This window comes from Ciconia boyciana, chromosome 3, assembly GCF_034638445.1.
Source record: "Ciconia boyciana chromosome 3, ASM3463844v1, whole genome shotgun sequence".
Lineage (NCBI taxonomy): Eukaryota > Metazoa > Chordata > Aves > Ciconiiformes > Ciconiidae > Ciconia > Ciconia boyciana.
The window spans coordinates 86,011,171-86,034,779 of NC_132936.1; the positions used below are offsets into that span (position 1 = coordinate 86,011,171).

The 23,609-nt window shown below is 35.9% G+C and overlaps 1 protein-coding gene across 1 annotated transcript in view; it reads left to right on the forward strand.

Annotated features, from left to right (window-relative positions):
* RYR2 (ryanodine receptor 2) overlaps positions 1-18,507 on the forward strand; it is a 437,742-nt gene extending 419,235 nt beyond the window's left edge. The window contains exons 100-107 of the mRNA XM_072857729.1: positions 4,446-4,506; positions 5,880-6,026; positions 7,924-8,058; positions 11,615-11,771; positions 13,643-13,707; positions 15,006-15,106; positions 16,619-16,670; positions 18,412-18,507. Coding sequence (XP_072713830.1) covers positions 4,446-4,506; positions 5,880-6,026; positions 7,924-8,058; positions 11,615-11,771; positions 13,643-13,707; positions 15,006-15,106; positions 16,619-16,670; positions 18,412-18,507 — 814 coding nt within the window. The remainder of the gene's footprint in view (positions 1-4,445; positions 4,507-5,879; positions 6,027-7,923; positions 8,059-11,614; positions 11,772-13,642; positions 13,708-15,005; positions 15,107-16,618; positions 16,671-18,411) is intronic.
* Positions 18,508-23,609: the final 5,102 nt, after the last annotated feature.

Below are 23,609 nucleotides of genomic sequence, written 5' to 3' on the forward strand. Positions count from 1 at the left end.
TTCTGGGGTGGATGGTGTTAAACTAGCTCCAGCATGGATGAAGTATATTTCAGAGAATAATATGAAAGACATGATGAAAGTTATTTATTAGAGGTGTCATAGTGAGGATTAGCTCTCAGTCCCTTTACCTTCCTAACTGCTGTTGGTTCTGCGGTCATTAGTCTAGTCAGAGTCAATGGAAGAGGCTGAGGCCCAAGCATCTGCAGCAATCAGTGGCATAAAGCTAATTTGGGAGAAAATAAGCAGGGCTTCTGTTGAATGCTCATGTGGTAGAAGAATTCTTCCCCTTTCAAGAAGAGAAAAATGTAAATAATTTTCTCCTGGAATATGTGAGGTTTCCATACTTTGATGAGAAGATAAACGATATCATAAATGTGAAGTGTACAAAGAATGAGTGCAATTGGCCTCAGAATATGTAAGAGGTTGAAAGATCTTATTCTTCCTTGTCACAAGAAACAACAACCTAGGTTTTCAAAAGATTCTGGAGCAGGTAACCCCCTTGTTAGTAATGTAGTATCTTGGAGAACAGTATTGTCTCTGATAAACTAGTAGACTCTTCCCTCAGGTGACAGCCTGCCTCTTGCCCATAATGGCTGGTGAAAAAGTAAGGGATTTTATTTGAGGCAGTTTCTACACCTGAAGTCCCAAGATTTATACCTGATATGATGTCACCACAGGATTTACAAACCTGTGGATGTGCCTATTTGTCCAAATAGAAGTGTATATCTGCAGGTGGGTAGTGGCTTCAGCCTTCATGGTTGAGAGGCAGGCATGATTACCGTTAATGTATAATGTCCAAGTTCCCAGCCTGTTCCATTGAGAGGAATGATGCATATGTGGGGAAACTCATCTTCAAGCCTTTCCACTTATGGATGCTAACATAAGATACCTTCTCCTTTGATTATTTACTTGGGAATCTTAAGCCTAGTGGATCCTTGCAGAGGCTTTGTGTGGGATACCTTAAAGTAATAATCTATTCTATGTGCTGGGTCTCCAAGGCAGACAGATAACTTAAAGACACTGAGTGACTTACTGTTTTGGTTTGGTTTGATTTGGTTCAATACTTTCTTTTTGTAATGGTCAACTGGCACTATTCTCTATAATGTATCACCTGCTGATGTTGTTCAGTGCCTAGCACAAAAGGAGCACTATTTTGACACAGTGCAATAAAAAAGATAATATTTCCTACCCAGTTGACCAATTAATAATTAATTAATGTATCTAATCTGATGGGATGCTTTCTATTGTACAAATAGTAACATTAACAGAAGATCTTCCTAAATATCTACATTGAAACTCATTAATTGGTAAGAATGATAGTATTTTCATTAATGATCTTCCTTATAGCTTTAGAAAGATGGCTCATCTTTCTGAACTGTTTTCTCTATTAGATTAGCCTCCTGAAACAACCTGAAAGAACCTTTAACAGAAAATTTCAGTGTCTGCTAAGAGAGTTAATGTGAAGAGCTAACTAATTAAAACTGTCTCTTCCCAGTTTTAGTTTGTCTGTCATTTTGGAAAAAGGTTAAATGCTGCTGCAAGGCTATTTTTCAGTTTGAACTTAAAGTAATGAGAGTTGTTCCTCAGCTGGCAATGCCCTGTAGCTGCTCTGAACAGCTCTGATGTACAAACATTAAAATCATTCAGGCTGAAAAGTTCAGAATTTTCTGATTCCCGTTAACATTAGTATCATTTGACTGCCTGAGGACTTTTTTTTTAAATGGAAGAATAACTTTTGAAAACCTACTGTGTTATACTTGGAACAGCTGAATGCAGTAGGCCTTAAGAAAGAAGCCGTAAAAAGTCTGGCTTTTGTTGAAGGTGATGAAATACTAGTGCAGGTTGCAGCCAAACGTAATACAGGCAATTTCTCACAATTTTCTTATCGTTTATTCACATTGTGCATTCTCACACTGTGCTCACTCAAACTCAGCTACTACAACTACAGTACTACAGTGTGTAATAACCTGTTCAATGGTGCAGAAAGAAGTAAAATAAAAATTCATTCAGACTAGGAAATTCATACAATATAATACTAACTTATGATATTCCAAGGGAAACTTGAAACCATACTTTTACTTTTTGATTCACAGCTGTAGAGCTTAATTTTTATATGACCTCATGTTCTTTTAAGTCTTTGAGCGACTTGATCAAGGTAGTGAGCGGAAATAAACAGGAGAATGCAGTATTATGCATGTTATTATTGCTTTGCTATCCATATCAGACTTACTTTAAAAAATTAAGATATGGAAAAATGAACAGTTTCTTTTTCCGTATAGATCAATAATCACATTATTTTTAGGAGCTCTACAGCTATTGGTGTTTGTAAAATATAAAATCATCAAATTAAGTTGACTAGAGATGAGTTCCCCTGGTGCTGGTTTTTTTTGCCATTTCATGAGAGGGTATCCTGTCTGTCCATAAGCAGTACTGTCTGTGGTGTTTCATACGTTAAGACAAATATAGTTATGAATAGGTGGAATGGAGTCATAAGAATATGCCTGACACTAGAAGTGAGTGGTATTGGGTCAGAATAAAGTAAGAAATTAACTTGCTACAATAATATTTTCAGAAATAAATTTCAAGATGTTTTTGTTCATTTTACCACCTGAATATGTAATTGAACAATATTGGAAAGAGAAACTGTTCTTAACATTTTTGACCTTTTTTTTTTCCCCTTTTCCTCCTGTGATAGAGTTTTCTATAAATTTTGATTTCTTTAATAACTCAAATTTGGGGCTAGAAAATTTTCTTATAACTTGGGGTTGATGAAAATGGTATCAGAAGCTCTTAGCTGTGCTAGACTGTTTTTGGAGACTTTAGTCTTATGTGTAAAAATGGTGTTAATTTTTGGTTGTATTAAAGAGTAGATACCGTTGCATATAATACAAGTAGGAGTTTGGTATTTTGATGGCAAAGTATTCCTTGGGAGTGTAAAATTAAAAAAAAACTATTACTTTTATGTGGTTAGTGGCTCTGGCTATACAAGTAAGAATTTTGGAAATCAGACTTTGATAGACCAGGGTTTAACTCTTGGTATTCCATCTAAGGCCTCAGGTAATTCCATATAAACATCTGGCACAGAAGTACTATGTGCTTTCATATATGGCAGGTGTATGACATCTGCCAGCATTATTTCTACTTGTTTATTCATTGTCAGCAGCTCTTCTCTTTCAGGAGCACTGAATTCACTCACATTTTAAGGATAGAAGTAGGACAGATGACATTTTTCATGCTATTATTTATATTTGTTCCTGAATTGTGATCCAGGTTTAGAATTTTTTTGTGTCAATATAATACAGATGATCCAAACCTTTCCAAAAAAGAAAAGTTAAAAACTAGAGAGAACAAGATACAGTTGCAAGCAAAAATAGTATACGTCTTGTTTGGTAAGTTAGTTGTATCACTTCTCTATAGAGGAAAAAAAATGCTTTAAGCAAATTAATGGGTTTAATTCTAGTGCAAAAAATGTAGCCTAAAGTTGAGACATTTATTTGTGTTGATAGAGTAAGAGAAGAGTTAATACCTAAAGGTATTAATTAAAGAAATATAAGGGAAAAATTTGGAGAGAATAGTTTACAGTATCAGTCTGTACAACGTAAAAGTTTGTTGTAGAGAGAAGAGCAGTAGAAGAGGCTAACTGGCTAATATAACAAAGCAACAACAACTGTGGAAGAATCTGGGAGCCCAGACCTGGACCCAGCACTCCAGGTGTGGCCTTACCAGCGCTGAGTTAGAGGGGAAGGATCACCTCCTCGACCTGCTGGCAGTGCTCCTCCTCACAGATTGCATGGTATCGTTAGCCTTTTTGCAGTGAGGGTGCATTTGCTGGCTTATGCTCAACTTGCAGTCCACCAAGAACCCCAGGTCATTTTCTGCAAAAGCTTTTAATATACATTTCTCTTTCATTCACATTTATTCCTGATATCAGGGGGAAAAGCAAAGGACACCAGCTCTGAGATTCATTTTGTCTCACTTTGTCTGTCTTTAATGTCATCTAATTGTATCACCCAAGGTATGCTATCATAAATACTGGTAAAGAATTGGCATTTTGGGGTGCAAATTCTCTGACCTATTTTGACAGCTACTTTAGACTTAGACAGGTTGCATTTAAAAAAAAAAAAAATCTCTTTTTCTCCATGGATTATAAAGACAGTTTATTTCATTGTATGTATATGATAAGATTGTAGACATCGATCAGCATTAGGTCTGATCAATCCAAACCAGTATTTATTAATTTGTTTTTCTCCTTTTTTTTTTTGGACAGGTCCATTCCACAGTAAAAATGTGAATTAGAACAAGGTTCTGATGTATTTCAGCTTTCAGAGAAATAGATCAGCTGTTGTCTCCTGTGTTTATGTGACAATACACTTCCTACAGATAGTGTTGCATGTTTTCCTATTGTGTTTTGATATAAAATGCAATTTATTTATTTATTTTTACAGGCTAAATTCCATTGATGTTAAGTATCAGATGTGGAAATTAGGAGTTGTTTTCACTGATAATGTAAGTTTATCAGTGTATATATGTGTACACACATACATACATATATATGTATATATTCACCTTCTAAACAGCAATATACACTTGTTAACCCAAAGAGCTTCAAAGGGAGGTATGAAATACTCTGGATTATATTTAATTTACTATATAGGTGAAGAAAACCTTGGAAGCTTAAAAAGACATTGTGGAAATCTTTTCCTAGTTATATAGGTATTAGTCTATAGAACCTCAGTCAATTCCCGCCCCTCTTCTGATATGCTTTTTTCAGGAGCAATAGGCAAGCACTGTGCTGTAGAATTAGAAGACTGACTATGTAAATTTTAATTGCCATTTTTCATATTGTTCATAAACTTTATGAACACTTGAATATTCCTGCAGCACAGTCAGATCAGTATAGTTAATGTATGTGGAATTCCTAAAATTTATATCACTGAAACTGGTAGTAGAATGTGACAAAGAATGAGGTTGATGATTTTAATCATTTAAAAAAATGAGTTTTTAAAAACAACAAAAAAAGGAATGATAAACAAGACTGACTGTTAAAATACCTTGCAGTTTAAGAAGTCACTCATCATTTGATTGTTAAGAGTCTTATGATTATCGCTTGCCTAACTTAGCTTACTTTACTGGTGGAAAAAATGTCGGGGAACAAACGATTTTGGAACTAGGACTGCTGGAGAATGAAAGTGTAATTTGACTTTATTCAGGAAGAGTGGAACGATAAATCACCAGGTCTGCAGATAGCATGATCTGTAAAGAGCTAGCGTTTGTTCAGGACTAGGTTTTTTCTGTGGGAGGGACTGTAATTTCTCTTATAAATATGTACTTGTCTTTAAGTAAAATAAAAATTAAATGATACAGGAAAAGATGAAATTAACATTTGTAGTAATAGTAAACTACTTAAATAATACTTATATGTTGAAGTAGTAGTTTTAGTAGTTTGAATTAATTACAAAATTCCTTTTGTTGCTTGCAGAGTAATTTCATTTGTCATTAACCACCTTAGGGCTTTAATATTTTAATGTAATTATTTAGAAATTCATAAACAAAAAATAATTCAAATCAGAAAAACTTTTTACATTAGAAACATTAACAAATAAGAGTTTAGCAATTTAAAAATTAGTTTTTACAAATAAAAATTTAGAATATGTCAGTTTTGACCATGTCTTGTGAACTCTGTATTTGCTGATTTAATATTTTTGCACAGAGAAAATTCTCAAAGATCTCTAGTAAATTCAATGTAAAAAAAAATAAAATTGTTTTCTATTTAAAGAAAAGCACATTCAAGCAATTTCTGCCTTTCCTTAGTGTTTTGAATTAAGTTAAAGAGAATAGCCATGAGTTTTATTTTGTGATGTACTTGTTTTTTCTGTTAGTCTTTCCTTTACCTAGCGTGGTACATGACCATGTCAGTCCTTGGCCATTACAACAATTTTTTCTTTGCTGCTCATCTCCTTGACATTGCAATGGGATTCAAGACATTACGAACTATCCTGTCATCAGTGACACACAATGGCAAACAGGTATCAACTGTCATCTCTTTTCAGCTTTTTTACTTAAGGAGTACACAGGAAAGATCATTTCATGACTTAATTCAGCTGCTCTGCAGATTGACAACAGAATTGTTCTTTCATCATGAAGCTTAGAACTTGGGTCAGTGGAGGAACTAGCCAATGGGATTTATAAGCATAAAAAAATGGTACTAGGATGTATGACAGTCTCTAGCTGTTATGAGCAACTGTGTCATAAAGTTGCTGTTTAAATTTTTTTTGAGATTCATCTGAAGAAAGGTCCAGTTGAGACCCAGTTGCTCTTTCTGTTAGAGGACTGTTTGAGAAACTCCGCTCTTTGATAATAAGAAATCTTTTCTTAAAGAAGCTATAAATTCTGAAATTGCATTTCTGATTTAAGTAAAGAAAATAACTAAGGCTTTTCATCTACTGAAATCAGTTGTAGGAATGGCATTTAATGTAACCTGAGACTTAGTGTTCCTCAAGTCTGATGGCCTTTCTAGTTCAAAGGACCTTTGTAAACAATTTTTAATGATTAAAAAAGCCATCTTTGGTCTACTTAGAAGATCTTCCAGCAAGGCAGCTAATATAATTCTTATTCACGTGGGCTGGGAATGGTAACATAAAGGTCTTCTCTGTTGTGTATGCTTATGTGCTGTTGTAGTAAGATCGAACTTTAGTTCTAACTTTGTACAATGTAGGTGCTTTAGAAGTTTGGTGGCAAGTGCCATTTCGAAATTTATCAGTAGCAAGTTATTTTTCAGGGTTTTTGTTTTTATTCTCTTTTGTTTTAAGCAAGTTTGATACTAGAGAAACATAAAATCATTAGCAATGATTTTTTATAAATGCAAAGGGTGATTGATTTAATTTAATTCTGCCTTCAAATGCACTGTTCTTGTCAACATTTTTTAAGAAGTAATACAGATTTAAATGGACACAGTTTATATTTCAAAATAGCTAGTGAAGCACATGACCTATAGAAGACTCTTAAGTATGAACTCACCTTGACAAACTGGTATTTGTTTTAATTTATGTGTCAAACTTAAGTTTCATTTGTGGAACAAAAATTGTGTCTTGAAAAGTTAGAAATCACATACTGCACTCTTTGCCCTTTAAAGAACAGAATTTCTTAAATTCTTAGTTCTGATTTCTTAAAAGAGCAAGAAAGCAAAAAAATCAGTCTGCACCTGAAAAAAAGTGAAGTATTCTACCTTTTAAAAATAGTCCTGAAGTTTTAGTGAATTATCTATGAAGTAAGGGGGCATTATTTAGGATAAGGAACTTTTAAGGTCCGGCAGCTATGCAAGTGAAATATCAATTTGCAGGATATTGCAGTTCACTTCCAGCTGCTTTCCATAAAGCACAAGGCAAAATTTTAATGATGCTGCAGTTGAGCAGTGAAGTATTTGTTGCTCCTTCTCTGAGGTAGATATTAAAATATTAGGAACAGCTTGTTTTATATGTGATTTCATAGATGTAAACAAAATTGTTTCAGTATTAAATTAGGAGAAAAACTATATTGCAATTATATAATAGGTGATATTAAATAGTAGTAGTATTACTATTAGGTAGTAAACTTTTGGATATTTTTGTCTGATTGTGTGGGTTTTATATGATTCTAATGGATTGTTTCATTGTGTATGTATCCACTAGATTTTGCAAGATTTGTCTTTGTAATTTTCTGAAGCATACTTTTCCTTCAAAATAAAACGGGTGAAATGCACAATCCTTGCATGAAAATATGCAGATATATTACCAAATATTACAAAGATATGCAAAGAGACAAAGTAAAGGAAGTTTTCCTTTCTTACATATAGATTATTGTTACTTTCCTTCTTCTTTTGCAAAGAAAGTTGTATAGCATAATTCCATGGTGGTGTTATATCCACTCTATAATTTTGTCTTCCAGCTTGTTCTAACAGTGGGATTACTGGCAGTAGTAGTATACTTGTATACAGTAGTGGCATTCAATTTTTTCCGCAAGTTCTACAACAAGAGTGAAGATGGTGATATGCCAGACATGAAATGTGATGATATGCTAACAGTAAGTCTTATTTTGCTTTCTGGATTTTTTCTTAATTTGTGTCATATTTCCATTGGTACTTCCTTGGTACAAAGGTCTTTCCACTACAGTCTCCACCCCTGGTCCCTTTGGGCCAGGTTATAGGGTTTAACATTGCAGTGAACTCCTCCCCTTGCTCCTAGCCTGGCTAGCAACAAAAGGTTCCTGCTATAATAATTTCCATAACATGTTACTCAAATCCCAGTTTACAACAATTTAAAGGCATTTCCATTACAGTCTCCACCCCTGGTCCCTTTGGACCAGACCATCATGTTTAACATTGCAATGAACTCCTCCCCTTGCCCCTGCTCCAGCTTGGTCTTACCCACAGACTGCAGTCCCTTAGGGGCGTACCTGCTCCAGCTGGAGCCTTATCTGCCAGCCCAGGCGCATCGCCACTGCTGTTGTCAAAATGATCCCAGGCACAGCAGAGTGTGATGATAAGCAGCACAGCAAGCAGCAAAAGCAAAAAGCAGCCACTAACAAGCACTAGATTCTAATATACAGTGAGGCAAGCAAGCCCAGGAGCCCGTCAGTTAATAGCTAAACAGCAATAACAGCTATAAATTTTATCTAGCACATTCCAATCAAACCTGTCGTTATCTTGAACCCTTTGAGCCTCACCTTTGAGTGAACCCTTTGAGTTGGGTGCCAAAAAGGACTGTTATGGGTTAACCCCAGCTGGCAACTAAGCCCCACACAGCCACTCGCTCGCTCCCCTCTGGTGGGATGGGGAAGAGAATCGAAATAGTAAAAGTGAGAAAACTCGTGGGTTGAGATAAAGACAGTTTAATAGGGAAAGCAAAAGCTGCACATGCAAACAAAGCAAAACAAGGAATTCATTCACTCCTTCCCATCGGCAGACAGGTGTTCAGCTATCTCCAGGAAAGCAGGGCTCCATCATGGGTAACGGTTACTTGGGAAGACAAATGCCATCACTCCGAACGTCCCCCCCTTCCTTCTTTTTCCCCAGCTTTATATGCTGAGCATGACGCCATATGGTGTGGAATGTCCCTTTGGTCAGTTGGGGTCAGCTGTCCCAGCTGTGTCCCCTCCCAGCTTCTTGTGCACCCCCAGCCTCCTCGCTGGTGGCGTGGGGTGAGAAGCAGAAAAGGCCTTGACTCTGTGTAAGCACCGCTCAGCAGTAACTAAAACATCTCTGCATTGTCAACACTGTTTTCAGCACAAATTCAAAACATAGCCGCATAGTAGCTACTATGAAGAAAATGAACTCTATCCCAGCCAAAACCAGCACATTCTGTTATGTTTTTGTCCTGACTTTCTTGTAATTCCTTTCATACAGTCGTATCATTAGCCGGCAGCAGGCAGGACTGTAATTGAAGGCAAGGGAACAGATATAAGGTACATCCCTAACAACTAGATATACCCTGTGTATGTTAAACAAACACATCTACAAATAATAGAAGAAATGTGGTGGTATTCTCTGCCATAGTTTCTCAAAAAATGAAAAACAACTACAAGCAGTGAAGCTGAGCCAAGTCAGTTAAAAGTACTTCTGAATCTGGAGGTTCTACAGGCCATTCAGGAGGAGGGTCAGTTATAGGCAAGGACTTTCATAAGTAATTTAGGTACTGAAATGCTTGTTTAAGCTTGGAAATCCATCAGTTTCCCTTAGCATGAATAGCCATGATTATCTTCAGTTGGCAATTCTGTTACTGAGATCTCTCCTGTGCTCAAAACAACTGAAAAGTATTTTGTGCTTACTGAGACAGTGCCAGGCTTTGCAGTTGTGGATGGTAGGTAGAGCTTAAATCATGAAGAATTTCTAAGGTGCATTGCCGTTAATATCGTTCTAAAAACAATCATGTACAGCAAAGTTAAATATATTTCAGTTTGTTATGCAATATGAATCACTTCCAGGGAATTGACACCATGTAAAAGCCCAATAATTAGATAAACTGTGGAAATAGACTAGTATGTCTATATTTTTGTCTAGTTTGGGACATTCAGTGCAAGAAAGACCTAGATAAACTGGAGCATAAATCAGTGCAGGGCCGCTAAATTGTCAGGTGCTGGAGCACTTGCCCTGGGAGGACAGGCTGAGGGAATTGGGCTTGTTTGGCCTGGAGAAGAGAAAGCTGTGGGGTGGGGGGAGTATAAGAGCAGCTCCCCAGCGCGTGCAGAGAGGTTATTGGGAAGACAAATCCAAGCTCTTTATAGCACTGCATCACAGGAGACCATGGACATAAAGTAGAAAAAGGTGTTCTGCCTGAGGAGGGCCAAGCAGTGGATCAGGTTGCTCAGACAGGTTGTGCAGTCTCCATCCTTAGGAGGTTGTAATGACCTGACTGGATAAAGCCCAGAGCAAGTTTGTCTGAGCTTCGAGTGGACCCTGCTTGGAGCAGGATTTGGACCAGAGACCTCCCGAAGTCCCTTCTGACCTGACCTGCTCTGTAATTCTCTGAAAATACACTTACAAAAAGGCTATAATATTGTACAGGGATGAGTTAGAATAGCGTGTGATATGCTATAAAATCAGGGTTGTCTTTTGTAAAAGTGGTAAGACTTGCAATGTGATGTTAAAAAAAAAAAGTACAGAGAATATATTTTTATTTTTAGAAATAGAAAAATAACTTTTAAAACTTTTTAGATAACTAACACTACATTCACTCATAAAGTTAATTATTGACTTTCAATAGTGAAATAAATACTATGTCTAAAAATTGTTACATTTTTCAGCCATTGGTCACTCAGCATTGTATGTTACTATATCAATTTCTTATGTAAGGGATTTTGGGGGTAAGTGTGACATAGAAATAAAAGAATGGCTTTTTTTGTATGGTTAGGTTTTAGGAGTTAGTTATTGTTATTGTCATCACTACCTTTTGATAGGGAGTGAGAACCCTGGGCCTGTAGTTTGCAAAGCTACTTAAAGAAAAAGAACCAATCCCCTGCTCCAGACCTCTGAGAGTGATATCATAATTTTCTTTTAAATTATAGCATGATAAACTGGAAATTTTGCATTGTCAGCATCCCACATACCTATACCGAGGGACCTATTATACCAATATTCAGATCATAGTTTCACAGTATTACTCTCAGGCGTTTTCCATCATTAGCCTGTCCTCTGCACAAACATTCTCAACAGTTTTTTGTTTGTTTTGGTTTGGTTTTTAAATTTTTTTTTGAAACACCAAAGATGTGGAAAGTCATTCACTTTTGAGCTAGGAAAATGGAAAAGGAGATGGCTGTGGTGGTAATGGTATTTCCTATTTGCACATTACTGAAACGATTGTACGTGAATCATGGTACGCTGCTAGGCTTAAGGTAGTTGAATCTTTGATCTTTTTGAACTGCTACATAATGACAGAACATGAAATACTGCAGCTTCAGTTGCACAGCAGCATTTCGCCTCCCTCAAAAATATTCATAACCTCAAAGAGGAGAAAAAGATTACTTGACGTAGTATAGTTGCTAGACCATAGACCAGTTCTGCCTATTACTGAATTTGCAACAATGGGTATTTTTACTTTTAGCTGTGGACAAATTTTGTATCCCTTTGTTTTGCGTTTTCTAGTGCTACATGTTTCACATGTACGTTGGAGTACGTGCAGGTGGAGGCATTGGTGATGAAATAGAGGATCCAGCAGGAGACGAATACGAAATCTATCGGATTATCTTTGACATCACTTTCTTCTTCTTTGTGATTGTCATCCTGCTCGCAATTATTCAAGGTATACGTTTGTAACCCATGGTAAGACTGAAAACATTATTTAGCAGTACAAAGACCTTAGTGCTGTGGTAATCACACACCTAAGATTCAACCAGGACACCAGGGCAGATCACGAACCACAGATTTATATAGTAAGTCACACCCAGCTGGCTTTTATCCATACGCTGTTCTTCCTAGTCTCTGTAAAATCAACAGTCTCTAACTGGATCAGTGGAAACAAAAAAAGCTCTTTGCTGTGAGAATACTGATGTCACTACAGTTTCTATCTTCTCATTTCCCTTTCCAAAAGCCTCCTGTAAATGATCAGCAAGAGAAGTGATTAGAAAGTGATTAGAAATCTTGTGGCATACCTTAAAATTGTCTTTCAGCATAACCCACCCTTTGTGAGCTTATGTGGACAAAATCATTAGTGGGTACTGTCAGTATTCCCCCTGCCAGCACCTAATGTTCTTGACTGGCAAATCTTCAGATTGGTGGTCATGGTGTGAAAATTGGAACATAGCTTTAAGAGGTTTAATCTTTTCCTACATAAAAACCTCTGTTTGGTGTGATACCTGCTTACTTGAACAATGTCAAAGAGTAAAGAAAGGTGCTTGATATGAAACAGCTTTAGTATATCCTGGTTAATGACAATGGAAAGTCAGCTGCCATCAGGTTAGCTTCTGAATTTGAGTGAAACTGACTGATAGTGTGGCTTGCTGTTGTAATCTGGATAGTAGATACTGAATTTTGGGAAGTCAGGGTTTTTTCTATTATGTTTGTATTAATGATATTTAATGGTATTACCTAAAGTACTTAAAAGCCCCATCTGTTTACATATTGTACATTCAAAAGACTGTCAAGAATGCCCAGAAGATCATATTTTATTAAAGTTTGCACAAATTAACAGAAGTATATTCTTGATTTCAGAAAAAAACATGTAATGATTTTTGCTAGGTCCAGTTGCTGTTATAAATAGTGATACCTTATTGCTTTCTGTCAGCTAACAGTTAGCTAACTTATGACGATTTTGACAGCAGTAAGGATGCTTTCTCATGTCCTACAAGGAAGTTTAGAAGGCAACTCTGAGCTTGTGGTAAATTATTTATAACTCTTACTCAAGCAATAAGTTTTTTAAAGGTCTTGGGGAGAGTGCAAAATTTTTTATAGCCTGAAGTGGCATATCTCATACTGTTTGTTTCTTCATTTTGTGAGTGGCTGAAGAGTAGAGGCCTCAGCTGTCAAGCTTTGAGTATAATTCTCACCTGGTATTCATCAGTTTTACAGCACAGTAGTATCAATGATTGTAGAGTTAGTCCTTGTACTGGTGTAAGCGAAGGGAGAATCATACAAAATTTATAATCTGAGCCATAGAGCCTGTGGTAGTTTTTCTTCTTTCTGTATCTCCCTGAAATGACCCCTTACTTCAGTAGAGCTCTGACAGTGGAACCTCGTATTACACGACAACTATAATGAGAGAGGATGCGCAGAGCTCTGGCCTCTTTGCATCTGCCATGTAATAAATCCCTGAACTCTGTTAAACGTACAGTAGTATTCTTTCTATAGAAAGCCTCCATCACTGTAAAACCACATGTGTCTTCATGTACTGACTCAAGAATAGAGCACTGTCAATAAAACAGAAGTCTGCTTGTCCCATTTTATAATTCCAAATGATACTGCCAGCCATATTACTGGTAGAGATTTTCTTTGACTTGCTCATTTTTCTTCACATATTGAGTTGTTTTTGTGGTCTTTGGAATATAGATTGGCTTCTATTATTTCTGCACAAGATTCTCGTTTAATATTTTTGTCAGAGTTATCCCTGGATTTCCAAATATTCTTTGTCACAGCTCTGTTCTTGAGCATTAACTATCATTTCAACTTAAACCCTAGGTTTAATTATTGATGCTTTCGGAGAGTTAAGAGATCAGCAAGAGCAAGTTAAGGAAGACATGGAGGTAAGAACATCCAGTTGCTGAACCATACCCTATTTTCAGGTTTCATGAATATCTGTTTTCAATCAAAATGTGATCTAGCTAGTGGATAGTTTTTTAAACTAAGAGGAAAATACAGTTCTGTACATGGTCCAATATCATACAATATCCTGGATGAGATTCTACTCTCACATCTCAGTTCATTAGATGGAAATAATAACTAAGATTTTTTTATCAACTTCTTTTGTATCTATTAAAATATAAAAACTTACATAAGTAGTTCTGTTAGTACCCAATAAAATTATTTTTAGACAATTTTATGAAGAGAAGACTCTGCTAGCATCCAGGTTCTGAATAGCATTTACCACTCTTTGCTGCCTCCTGTGAAAGAGGTATGCTATGCTTTGACAGGTGCTAGCTGCTACCTTGCATGTCTCTCTGCGTGGGACACAAACCCAGGTTGTCTAAACTGATATTCTGCTCTAAGCATATTTTGGATTTGTTTGCCAATTCCTAGTATGGATTTTTTTAATACCTCCAGATCAAGTGTGGCCAGCCTTTTGCTGTCAGTGATAAGTTAACAAACATTCAGAGAAAAAGCCTAACAGCTTATTTTCTCATGACTTTTTAAAGTTTAGACTAATCCCTGTATCTTCATTTTTATAAACAAGAAAAATTTTGTACGTTGCTGTATATTATAATGAATTACATGTCTGTGGCTTTTGGATCTTCAGACTAGAGGTTTCTAACACAGAGTTGTTAACACTGTCATGTTACAGTTCATCTCAGATGTAATTTTCTGTGGTTAATCTATGTGTGAAAGTATCCTGTACTTGGTGGTTTTCTATTCTGTCATTTAAGTATGACTATAAGAACTCAGAGAAGTGTTGCAAACCTACTGTGTTTTGTAATCTAAACTTTCAGCATATTCAGTTTCAGCTGGACAAGCAGAACAGGCATTGAGGTAAATATTGTCATATGTTACAGTGGGTGCTACTTACAGTGTTAAAGGAAAAAAAAAAAAGCTTTGACCGTTGTATGCCATTCTTTCTTCTGATACCCATTCACTTACAGCTGGCAAAGATTTTTTATTTTTTTTTTTTAAACAGTAAGAAACTATTCTGATGGCAGTTAAACTTCTATTCAAGTCTTTTGGCTGAGATATCCAGTCCAAATCATTAAAAGCAAAGCCTTTTTGTTCAGCACATATGGCACATGATGCATTGCCATTTTCAAGAGAATTGTTACTTTTTTATTGGCCTTTTCTCAAAGGGGGGCAGGGTTATATATAGTGTTGAAGTGCTTTGTATTCTTTCTTTTAGACGAAGTGCTTTATCTGTGGAATAGGAAATGACTACTTTGATACAGTGCCCCACGGCTTTGAAACACACACACTACAGGAGCACAACTTGGCCAATTATTTGTGAGTACGGTAAAAACTCCTTGCTAACTCATGACCCTTGCAGCCTCTGCAAGTACCTGATTAGCGCTCTTGCATAAGAGTCAGTACTGTTTGGCTCTGATGTGCACTCATGCTGTCTGAATATATAATTCTGTGGCGATGGGAGCAACGAATGAACAAACTTCATTACCTTGTTTCCAGCTTCGTTGTGACACACCAAGTTAGTGTGAGCTAGGAGATGGAAACCAGGAACTTAGTACGTGGCTGTGGAGGTGCTGCAAAATTGAATGTGTTGTGTAGAATACAGAGGAACAGTATGACCTGGCCTGGAGACTGATGGAGAGAATGCACAAGCAAAGGAGTAAGGCAAAAGAGGGAAAACTTATATTGGACAAAATATATTGAGTGGAGTGCTGAGGCTAACTAAGAGAACCCGGGACAAAAGGAGGTAAGGGAACTGGAACGAGGAGTAGAGAGGAGAGGGATCAGACCAAGGGCATCAGGTCCACCTTTGGAAAATCCAAGCAGAGCATCAGTGACCACTAAACTCTGTTTTTTTAAATCTGGAAATAAAACCATTTATCAGATCCACAATCACTGTATCATACTGTTCCTCTCCTGTCAAATGCATATGAAAATCCAGTGCCAAAGTGTATTTTATACTAGTGCTGTCAGTATGAAGCAATGGATGGATTGTGACTTTGTGTCTATAAACTAGCACTGTATGTGCACAAAATAATGAGACTGTAAAGTCAAACATCCCTGTAAAGAACTTCCACCTGAAAAACAGGTCATGCAAACAAAATACATTAAAAGCACCATCATGTGGGATTCTGTTCCTCCTTACAGAGTACTACACAAATAACATACTATAGCATACTCTAAGTGCATCATCTTAAGGAAATGATTTTGATATTTTTGTGTATATGTTATATTTTTACATATGTTTGGAGACAATGTCTATTATGAGTGAAATTTTGCAATCATCACCTAGTGTCTGTCAGATATCTCAAAACCCTAAGACTAATGTGTTTTTAAAATTACAAGTTCTTTTCTGCTCATGTTGATCTTGAGTTACGTACACTAGTAAAATATCGCCAACCTATAATTTCAATAAGAGAAATCTCTTAATTGTCTTCAGCATTTCTTATTTATTGTGGGGAGAGGAAAAAAAAAGTTCCAATGACTCTTCTCTGTCTACTTCCAAGTTGGTGTTCATGGGCAAGAAAATTTCTATTATAATTTTCAGATTAGAAAGCTTAGAAAATCTTCATTTAAACTGAGTTGCTATTTATTGTAAAACAAACTGAATCTCTTGCATTTTAGCATACTTTCATTGAACAATGAGTGAATGTCAACAGTGTCAGGAAAGTATATTTAATGTGTCTGGGAATATTATCATAAATAGAACTCTGGAACTTGTAAGTCCATGAACAGCATTATCACTGTACATGCTGAAAAATATCCATCCCTCTGTGGGTTGCCTAATGTTTCCAAATATTGTATTCATAATAGCTGTTTCTTTGCTTGTAGGTTTTTTCTGATGTATCTTATTAACAAAGATGAAACAGAGCATACAGGACAGGTAGGCTGAACAACTTTATGAATGTCAACAGTTATTTAATAAGACTGATTCTAAAATAAAAATCATTCAGGCTTGGCAAAACTAAGAATATTCTAGCTAATATCTCCCTATATGGTATGTAACTTGATTCTCATTCTTCTAAACAATTCTTAGGACTTTGGTTGCTTAATGTTAGATTGAGTATCAATTCTGTAGTACTTTTTATTCCTATTTTGTTATCTGACCTGTTATTCTTAAATTGTTACTTCCACAAAATATAAATGCAGACTACAAAAAAAAAAAAAAGAGAAACAGAACATTGAAGCATCCTGTGGAAGCAGCACTCTTCATTTCTCCCTGTTGATTCTTTTTGAATACTCTTTGTCCTTTATTATTATCTATATATAATCTTCTATGTCGGCACTCCTGGATAAGTCCATATGAAAGAGCTTGTGCATATATTTAAAATGAAACCTGTGAGAGACGCTTTCCCTGGAGGTTTCTTCTTTGCTGTTATTCTTTCAAACTTCTGGTACTTCCTTCAACTTCCTTTAAGTATACTTAAAGTCGGTAAAAATATGTATCAAATTTACAGACAGCTGTTTTTTTCTAGTGATAGTCTTGCAGCTGGCTAAGCAAATGTTCCCGTGTTGCAGATCAGAAAACAAAAAACCTGAAAAGCATCATATACATAGCCCTAGAGATTTGGGTCAGAGGGATGATTTGCTATAAATCTATGAAGCTTACTCTTTCTGAACTCTGATGCATATGTTGGGCAATTATAATCATCATCTTTGCCTAAATCTTCTCAGCCTTGTCCAGTATCAGATTTTATGTATTTGCTTTGCTATTTTTGAAAGTCCATTTGTCGCTTGAGAATTTCATATTAAATGAGATTTTTTAAAAAAGTCTTTTTTATTTGCATTTTCTTTTTTCTTGGCATGCAGTGTGTCCTACTATACTCACTGAAGCCAGATTTCTACTAACCATTCAGTTTTGATACTGTTAACTGGTAATGTGAAAATTGAGAGTACTTCATACTACGTAACTTCTAGGGACATGGTTTAGTGGTAGACTTGGCAGTGTTAGGTTTACGGTTGGACTCAATGATCTTAAAGGTCTTTTCCAACCTAAATGATTCTATGATTCTATAACTTGTGTAACACATGTCCTTTCTACCATGGAATTTGTATAATAAAAAGCACATTTAAGTGGTGTGATTGAAAGGGAAATAAACTGACATATCCTTTACTATTCTCCAGACTGCCCAGAGACAGAGCCTTACCTGAACAAATAATCAGAAAGAAAGAAAAAACCCATCACTGATTCAGAAAATATTGGTCTTCTAAGAAATACCTTTAAAGGCCATTTGGTTTTATGTATTGCGTGTAGGCATGTTTGGAAATGACTGATGCAGAAATTCAGTCATATTTCTATGACAGAAAATCTTCTGCTTACCCTGGTATTTGTTTTGTGACCAGCTTTAACTGAGCTTTACAGTGCTCCTGGATGTGCACTAAGAACTAAACTACCTGGTGCCCTTCTATGTGTTTTTCTAGTGCTTTTTGACTAGGTGACAAAAATCTAAAAGCTACTTTAAACTGATTGAAATCAATAACATGATTTTGTAGATTGATATACAACAACCTAGTATGCACAGAATCAAAAAAGTGAAGCAGTATATAAATAAAAGGAAAAAAAAATCATGGTTGGTGCTTTCTTATTGAATCAAGTTAAATTATTTCAATTGTGTATCTTTCAGGAATCTTATGTATGGAAAATGTATCAAGAACGGTGCTGGGAGTTTTTCCCTGCTGGTGATTGCTTCCGAAAACAGTATGAAGACCAGCTCAACTAAGCAGAGATGAGGATTTCCAGATTGAAAATATGTCCCTGTATTTCCCAACTCTTTTGGGAATGTCTAACAGATTTCTTAAATCCCCAATGCTGTGAGCTTTTTGGAGCACCAAAGCTCTGTTTTTAATGACCCAGTTGCGCTTTTATTTTCTTGTGTATTTGCTTTGAGAACACTGGAGTAAAGAACAATGAAAAATAACAGCAACTCTGGAAAACAAACCAACCACTTGCACACACAAAAGATATCCCTATACATAACATGCACACATAAGAAGAGACTTGACACAGCTTATTTCTGAAACTGCCAGATGATGCCCTTGTCTATAAGATCACACATGGGGTGACATGGTAGCAACACTCATTCAATCTGTTTATTTCGTCATCCTGGAAGGAACTATATGTAGTTCGCAGAGCACTGTAAAAGATTGTTGTGGACACTGAGTTGTGGGGAAATAGTGCCTTACTATATGTGGGTTGAGCTATGCAGAAGATGAGTGCATGATGACATTTTTTTTTCTTTATGTCTTCCCTTTCTTCCAAGTTAATATTTATTTTGTGGTTTTGGTGGGAGGAAGGGATTTGATTGTGCACATCTTTTTAGTAAGACTGGAGTGTCTCAGGACAAGATTAGGTTATTGTCATCAAGTTCATTTCACATTTACCTTCCTCTTTAGCTTTTGCTCTTATTTTGGTAATGCTCTGATACAACACTGCAACTTTATGAAATCTTTGTATGAAAACAAGATGACTGCAAAAAACACTTTAACAAGAAATGTTTCATTGCATGTTTATTATGCAAGTTTAAAACAATCAAAAAAACAACCTTCAGAAGCAAGTTGATCAACATGAAAAAAACATTCACAATAATTATATTCATAGTAATAAAGTGTTGTGGGCTTTATTGTACATCTGGAACAAGTGTCATCAGCCAACAATGTATATGTTATGAATTTGACAGTAGTTTTCTTTTCTTTTCTTTTTCTTTCTTTCATTTCTGCCACCTGTGATCGATAGTGGAGTTGAAGATTTTCTTGTTAAATTATTTTTTAAAAGCAAAGCTGAAGCAATATCCATTCAGGGACTCCATCAGTTCCATCATGAAACACCAATGATGTGTACATCACTCCATTTTGAGTCCTTTTCAATTGTAATGCCAGTCTTTACAAATAAAAAGAGAGATTCAGAATGGAAGCAAGCTGGTTTTGGTAGCATTTGAGGTCTTTGTTATGGAGTCTTTTTATTAGTCCCTGAATTAATTACACCCACTTCAAAACAGGATTAAGCATCTGTTTCCTTAGTGAAAATTTTGGGGTTTGGTTTTTCTGCTGGACTTCTTGCTGTTCTGGTGCTCCACCTTATTTCTTTACAGGCCACAGTTTTTTCATAAAATAAATTGGCTGTATCAATATTCAGTTATAACTAAGAAAAATTATAACTAAAGAAATAATCCTTTAAAAATACTAATTCTGGATTCTTAAAAGCCAGGCTTTCAGTTCAGCAGGTTGTGAATATTGCGACTCTGAAACTGGGATCCTGATGAGGATTCTGGTAAAATTCTCTCAAATTCTACAGTATTTCAGGCCAGAGGCTGGGCAGGCTGGTGATGGTGAGAGGGGCAGGTACAGCAGCTACAATTTGTGTTCAGGTTTTAAACCACCTCCACCCAGTTTGGAGTATTCATTCCAGCTCTGTTTCCTCCCTGTTTGGCACAACTCCATAAAACACTTTTAATCAGCCTTTCTGGGATTTGCATATAAGATTTAGAAATGGGGGATTGCAATGATCTTCCTTTTTGGGTGTACAACATGAAAATAGTTGTTGTTTGAGACAGGTGTCACACTATTTTGGTTTTGCACATTGTGTTGAGAAATCTGTAGCTAAAGATTCTGACTGATATTTCAAGATCCCTTTGTCTTGAAAACAAATTCAAATGGACTTTGTAGGCAAATACCAGAATAAACGTGACGTGTTTCTTTAACCTCTGCTTCCATGTCACAAAGCTTCTGGGGCATCCTTGCTGTTGAATCCAGTATGCTGTTTAACAAATGTATGTAAAGCCATACATAAACACTAGAGTCTTTCAGGATGAGATCTGCTGATTATACGGTGATGCAAAAAGCTTCTTTTTAAGTATGAAAAAATCTTCTTTTATTAAATTAATTATAGCTTTCACAGAAGCAAATTCCTACAGCTAAGAACTGGGTCACGAGAGTTTGCAAGATTAGTGTTCACTGCTGAAAAAGGATGGGAACTGGCTTTGACAGACCTTCAGCGCCTGGTTCATGCTGTCCTCTCTGCAATGGCTGTAGACTTTCTGTGAGTCCCTGAAACTTGGCATTTCCTGTTTCGTTCAGTGCACAAAACTTGCCACTGAGAGCCTTTTTCTTAACACTTAACACACCTAATTCAAGAAAAGAAACTCACTTTGAAATTAAAAGTAAGAGTACATGTCATAGGAGACTGGCTTATTTTAAAAGTATGTGTTTCCTGTGACTCATACTGTTTCTGACACTAAGGTGCACTTTTAACAGGATAATATTATTCAGGCAGGCCACACACTACATCATACAGACTGTGGTGTCCAAGTTAATACTGTTTAATTTGTTTTAGACTTAGAGTTGAAGCAAATGCTTAGATTTTATTAAAGATTACTGAACTTACTGTGACCAACACTTCTTTGAATTTTTGTGTTGTAAACAAGTCAGTAAAATAAGCAATGTCATCACGTGAACACAGCCAACAAATACAGACAATTCACTGCTTTAATAGTTGTATCAAAAGAAATTAACATTGACATATGTGTCCTATATACTAGCACATCGTACAAGAGCAGGTAATAATATGTCACTTGAATACTGCAGTTTCAAATCCAAGAAATTCAATTATAGTGCTTATGCATGTGATATTTAAGATAAGGTTATTCTTACACACATATTTAAGTATGCTAATGGTTTTTTCAGCTGTTAGCTGAATTTACTGCTTGTGTCAGTAAAACTGTAATTTTCAGGAGGAACTCTTGCCCTTTATTGAAGATAGCAGGGAAAGAATTGTTGCTGTTTACCTCTGAATGCCAAGAGAACTAAGAAGAGCTCTAAAACTGATGATCCTCGTGCATACGTGTTGATTTTGGCAAAGAAACAAAGGAATGAATGGCAATGGAAAAGCAAAGTAAGATGGAAGAGTAGTCGAGGTGTGGTTCATTTGTGGAGGTTGTTACCAGTTTATATATTGCTCCACGTAGAATTGAGTTACCTGACATTTGTTACACCTTCTTCCAATACTCTGTTCTTATGTCTTTCCTTTCCCTAAAACTTTGAAGCTTAAGTCTGTGTTTTTTGCTGAGGCAATCACAGAAAACAGAAGACAAGAAAAGGATGCTGTAATATCCTTGGCCCATGCATTGCTACAAGAGTAATCCCTTCATCTTGGCCACTAATGTGCTATTTAAGTTGTTGAATATTTTCATTTGTAGTATCTTCGTACTGTTACAGGACTCTTACTAATGAATAATAGCATTTTGCTTATGAATTGCATTAATGTTTCTTTCTATAACTCCTTTGATAACACTCCTACCATCTCCAGAGGCACTGAATAATTCCCTTTGCTTACACAGACACCTGTAAAGTATTCGTAGGATGTAATATTTTCCGTGTTTTTTTATTTTCTAAAGTAGAGTGTATATTAATTTTTTTGTTCATTAGCCAAAACAAATATAACTCTGGTGTCCAGAACAGTCTCTGTCAAAGGATAAAACATCTGCCACAGAGAGGATGGGTGGGTATGTTCTGTGATTAAATCTGTCTAATATTTATGCTCATATATGTAGCTCCTTCAATCTGTCTTCTTAAGTCATTAATTTGTATATTTATTTGCTTCTTTTTCAGTTTTCTTCAGCTTTTCTAAAGCCATGCTAAACCATAGAGACTTGGTTGCAAATAGAATTTCAAATTATATCGTCTTACAGTCACTTCTTACTCAAAATTTGCAAGATATTTAAGCATAAATATCCATCTATAGGGGAGCTGTTTTTGCAGCTGCCTCATTTCTTTTTTTTTTTTTTTTTGAAGGCCCTTTTTATGTGTTTTCTGGATTAGGTTTTTCTCTGTCATCTGCATAGTGTTTTAACTGTACCTGTGCAATTTCTTCTATCTAGTTTTCTTCACAATTATCTTTTTATTGTATGAATATTTGTTTAGGCAAAAAGGATGTGTCTCTCTTAGATGGTAAAGACAACTCTTCTCAGCAGTTGTTAAAGATCTCTGGCAGCCAAACAGCATCATTCTGCCGTGCCAATGGAGGTCAAGAGTTGAGGCAATTTTTGATATGAACAGCTTGCTTTTGTAATAACATAGCCATGGGCTGATCTGCAGTTACAAAGGTTTGACCTATACATTTTGGTGCTGGATGGGAAGATCTGAGCTAAAGTTCTCCTGAAAAAAGTTTTGAAATTTCTGAAATGTAAGGGGAAAAAACTCAAAAATCCACAATTACAACAAACTGAAGGACTTTGCTATCAATCCATTGTGTAAATGCTCCAAGTTTGCATACAACATGTAGTTGCTGTGTTGCTTAGTAGAAGTTGCAGTTATATAGACTAAATACCTCTTTCTTAGATACATGTTAAATAAGGACCTTTGGAACACTGAAAGGTGGCTAAATAATGCTGGATCATGCAATTTGAGATTTGAAATAAATCAAAAGGTTTTGATTAATTGTTATTTACGTAGTGCTAGTAGGATAGAAGGAAACTGCATGAGTTGAATGCATTGAAAAAAATAGAACCACCCAGGGAGAATTAGAGCATGGAAACTCCTCAAGTAAAAGCAAAAGGGACTAGATGAAAAAAAAAATAGCATGAGAGAGAAAGAATATGAAAGAAAGGTATTTCTTTCTTCTGTTGAGAAGCGGGATTTCATCATGAAACCCTTGATAAGCTCTGCTTCTGCACTAACTGTTGTGATGGAAATTCTGTATTTCCTGTTAAACTCTTAAGAACTGTAAGTATTTTTCTGCGATACTAGATGATATCTAGAAAATACACAGATAACAAGTTTTTCTAAAAATAGCTTTATAAATAAACAGGGTTGAAAAACAGAATTTTTA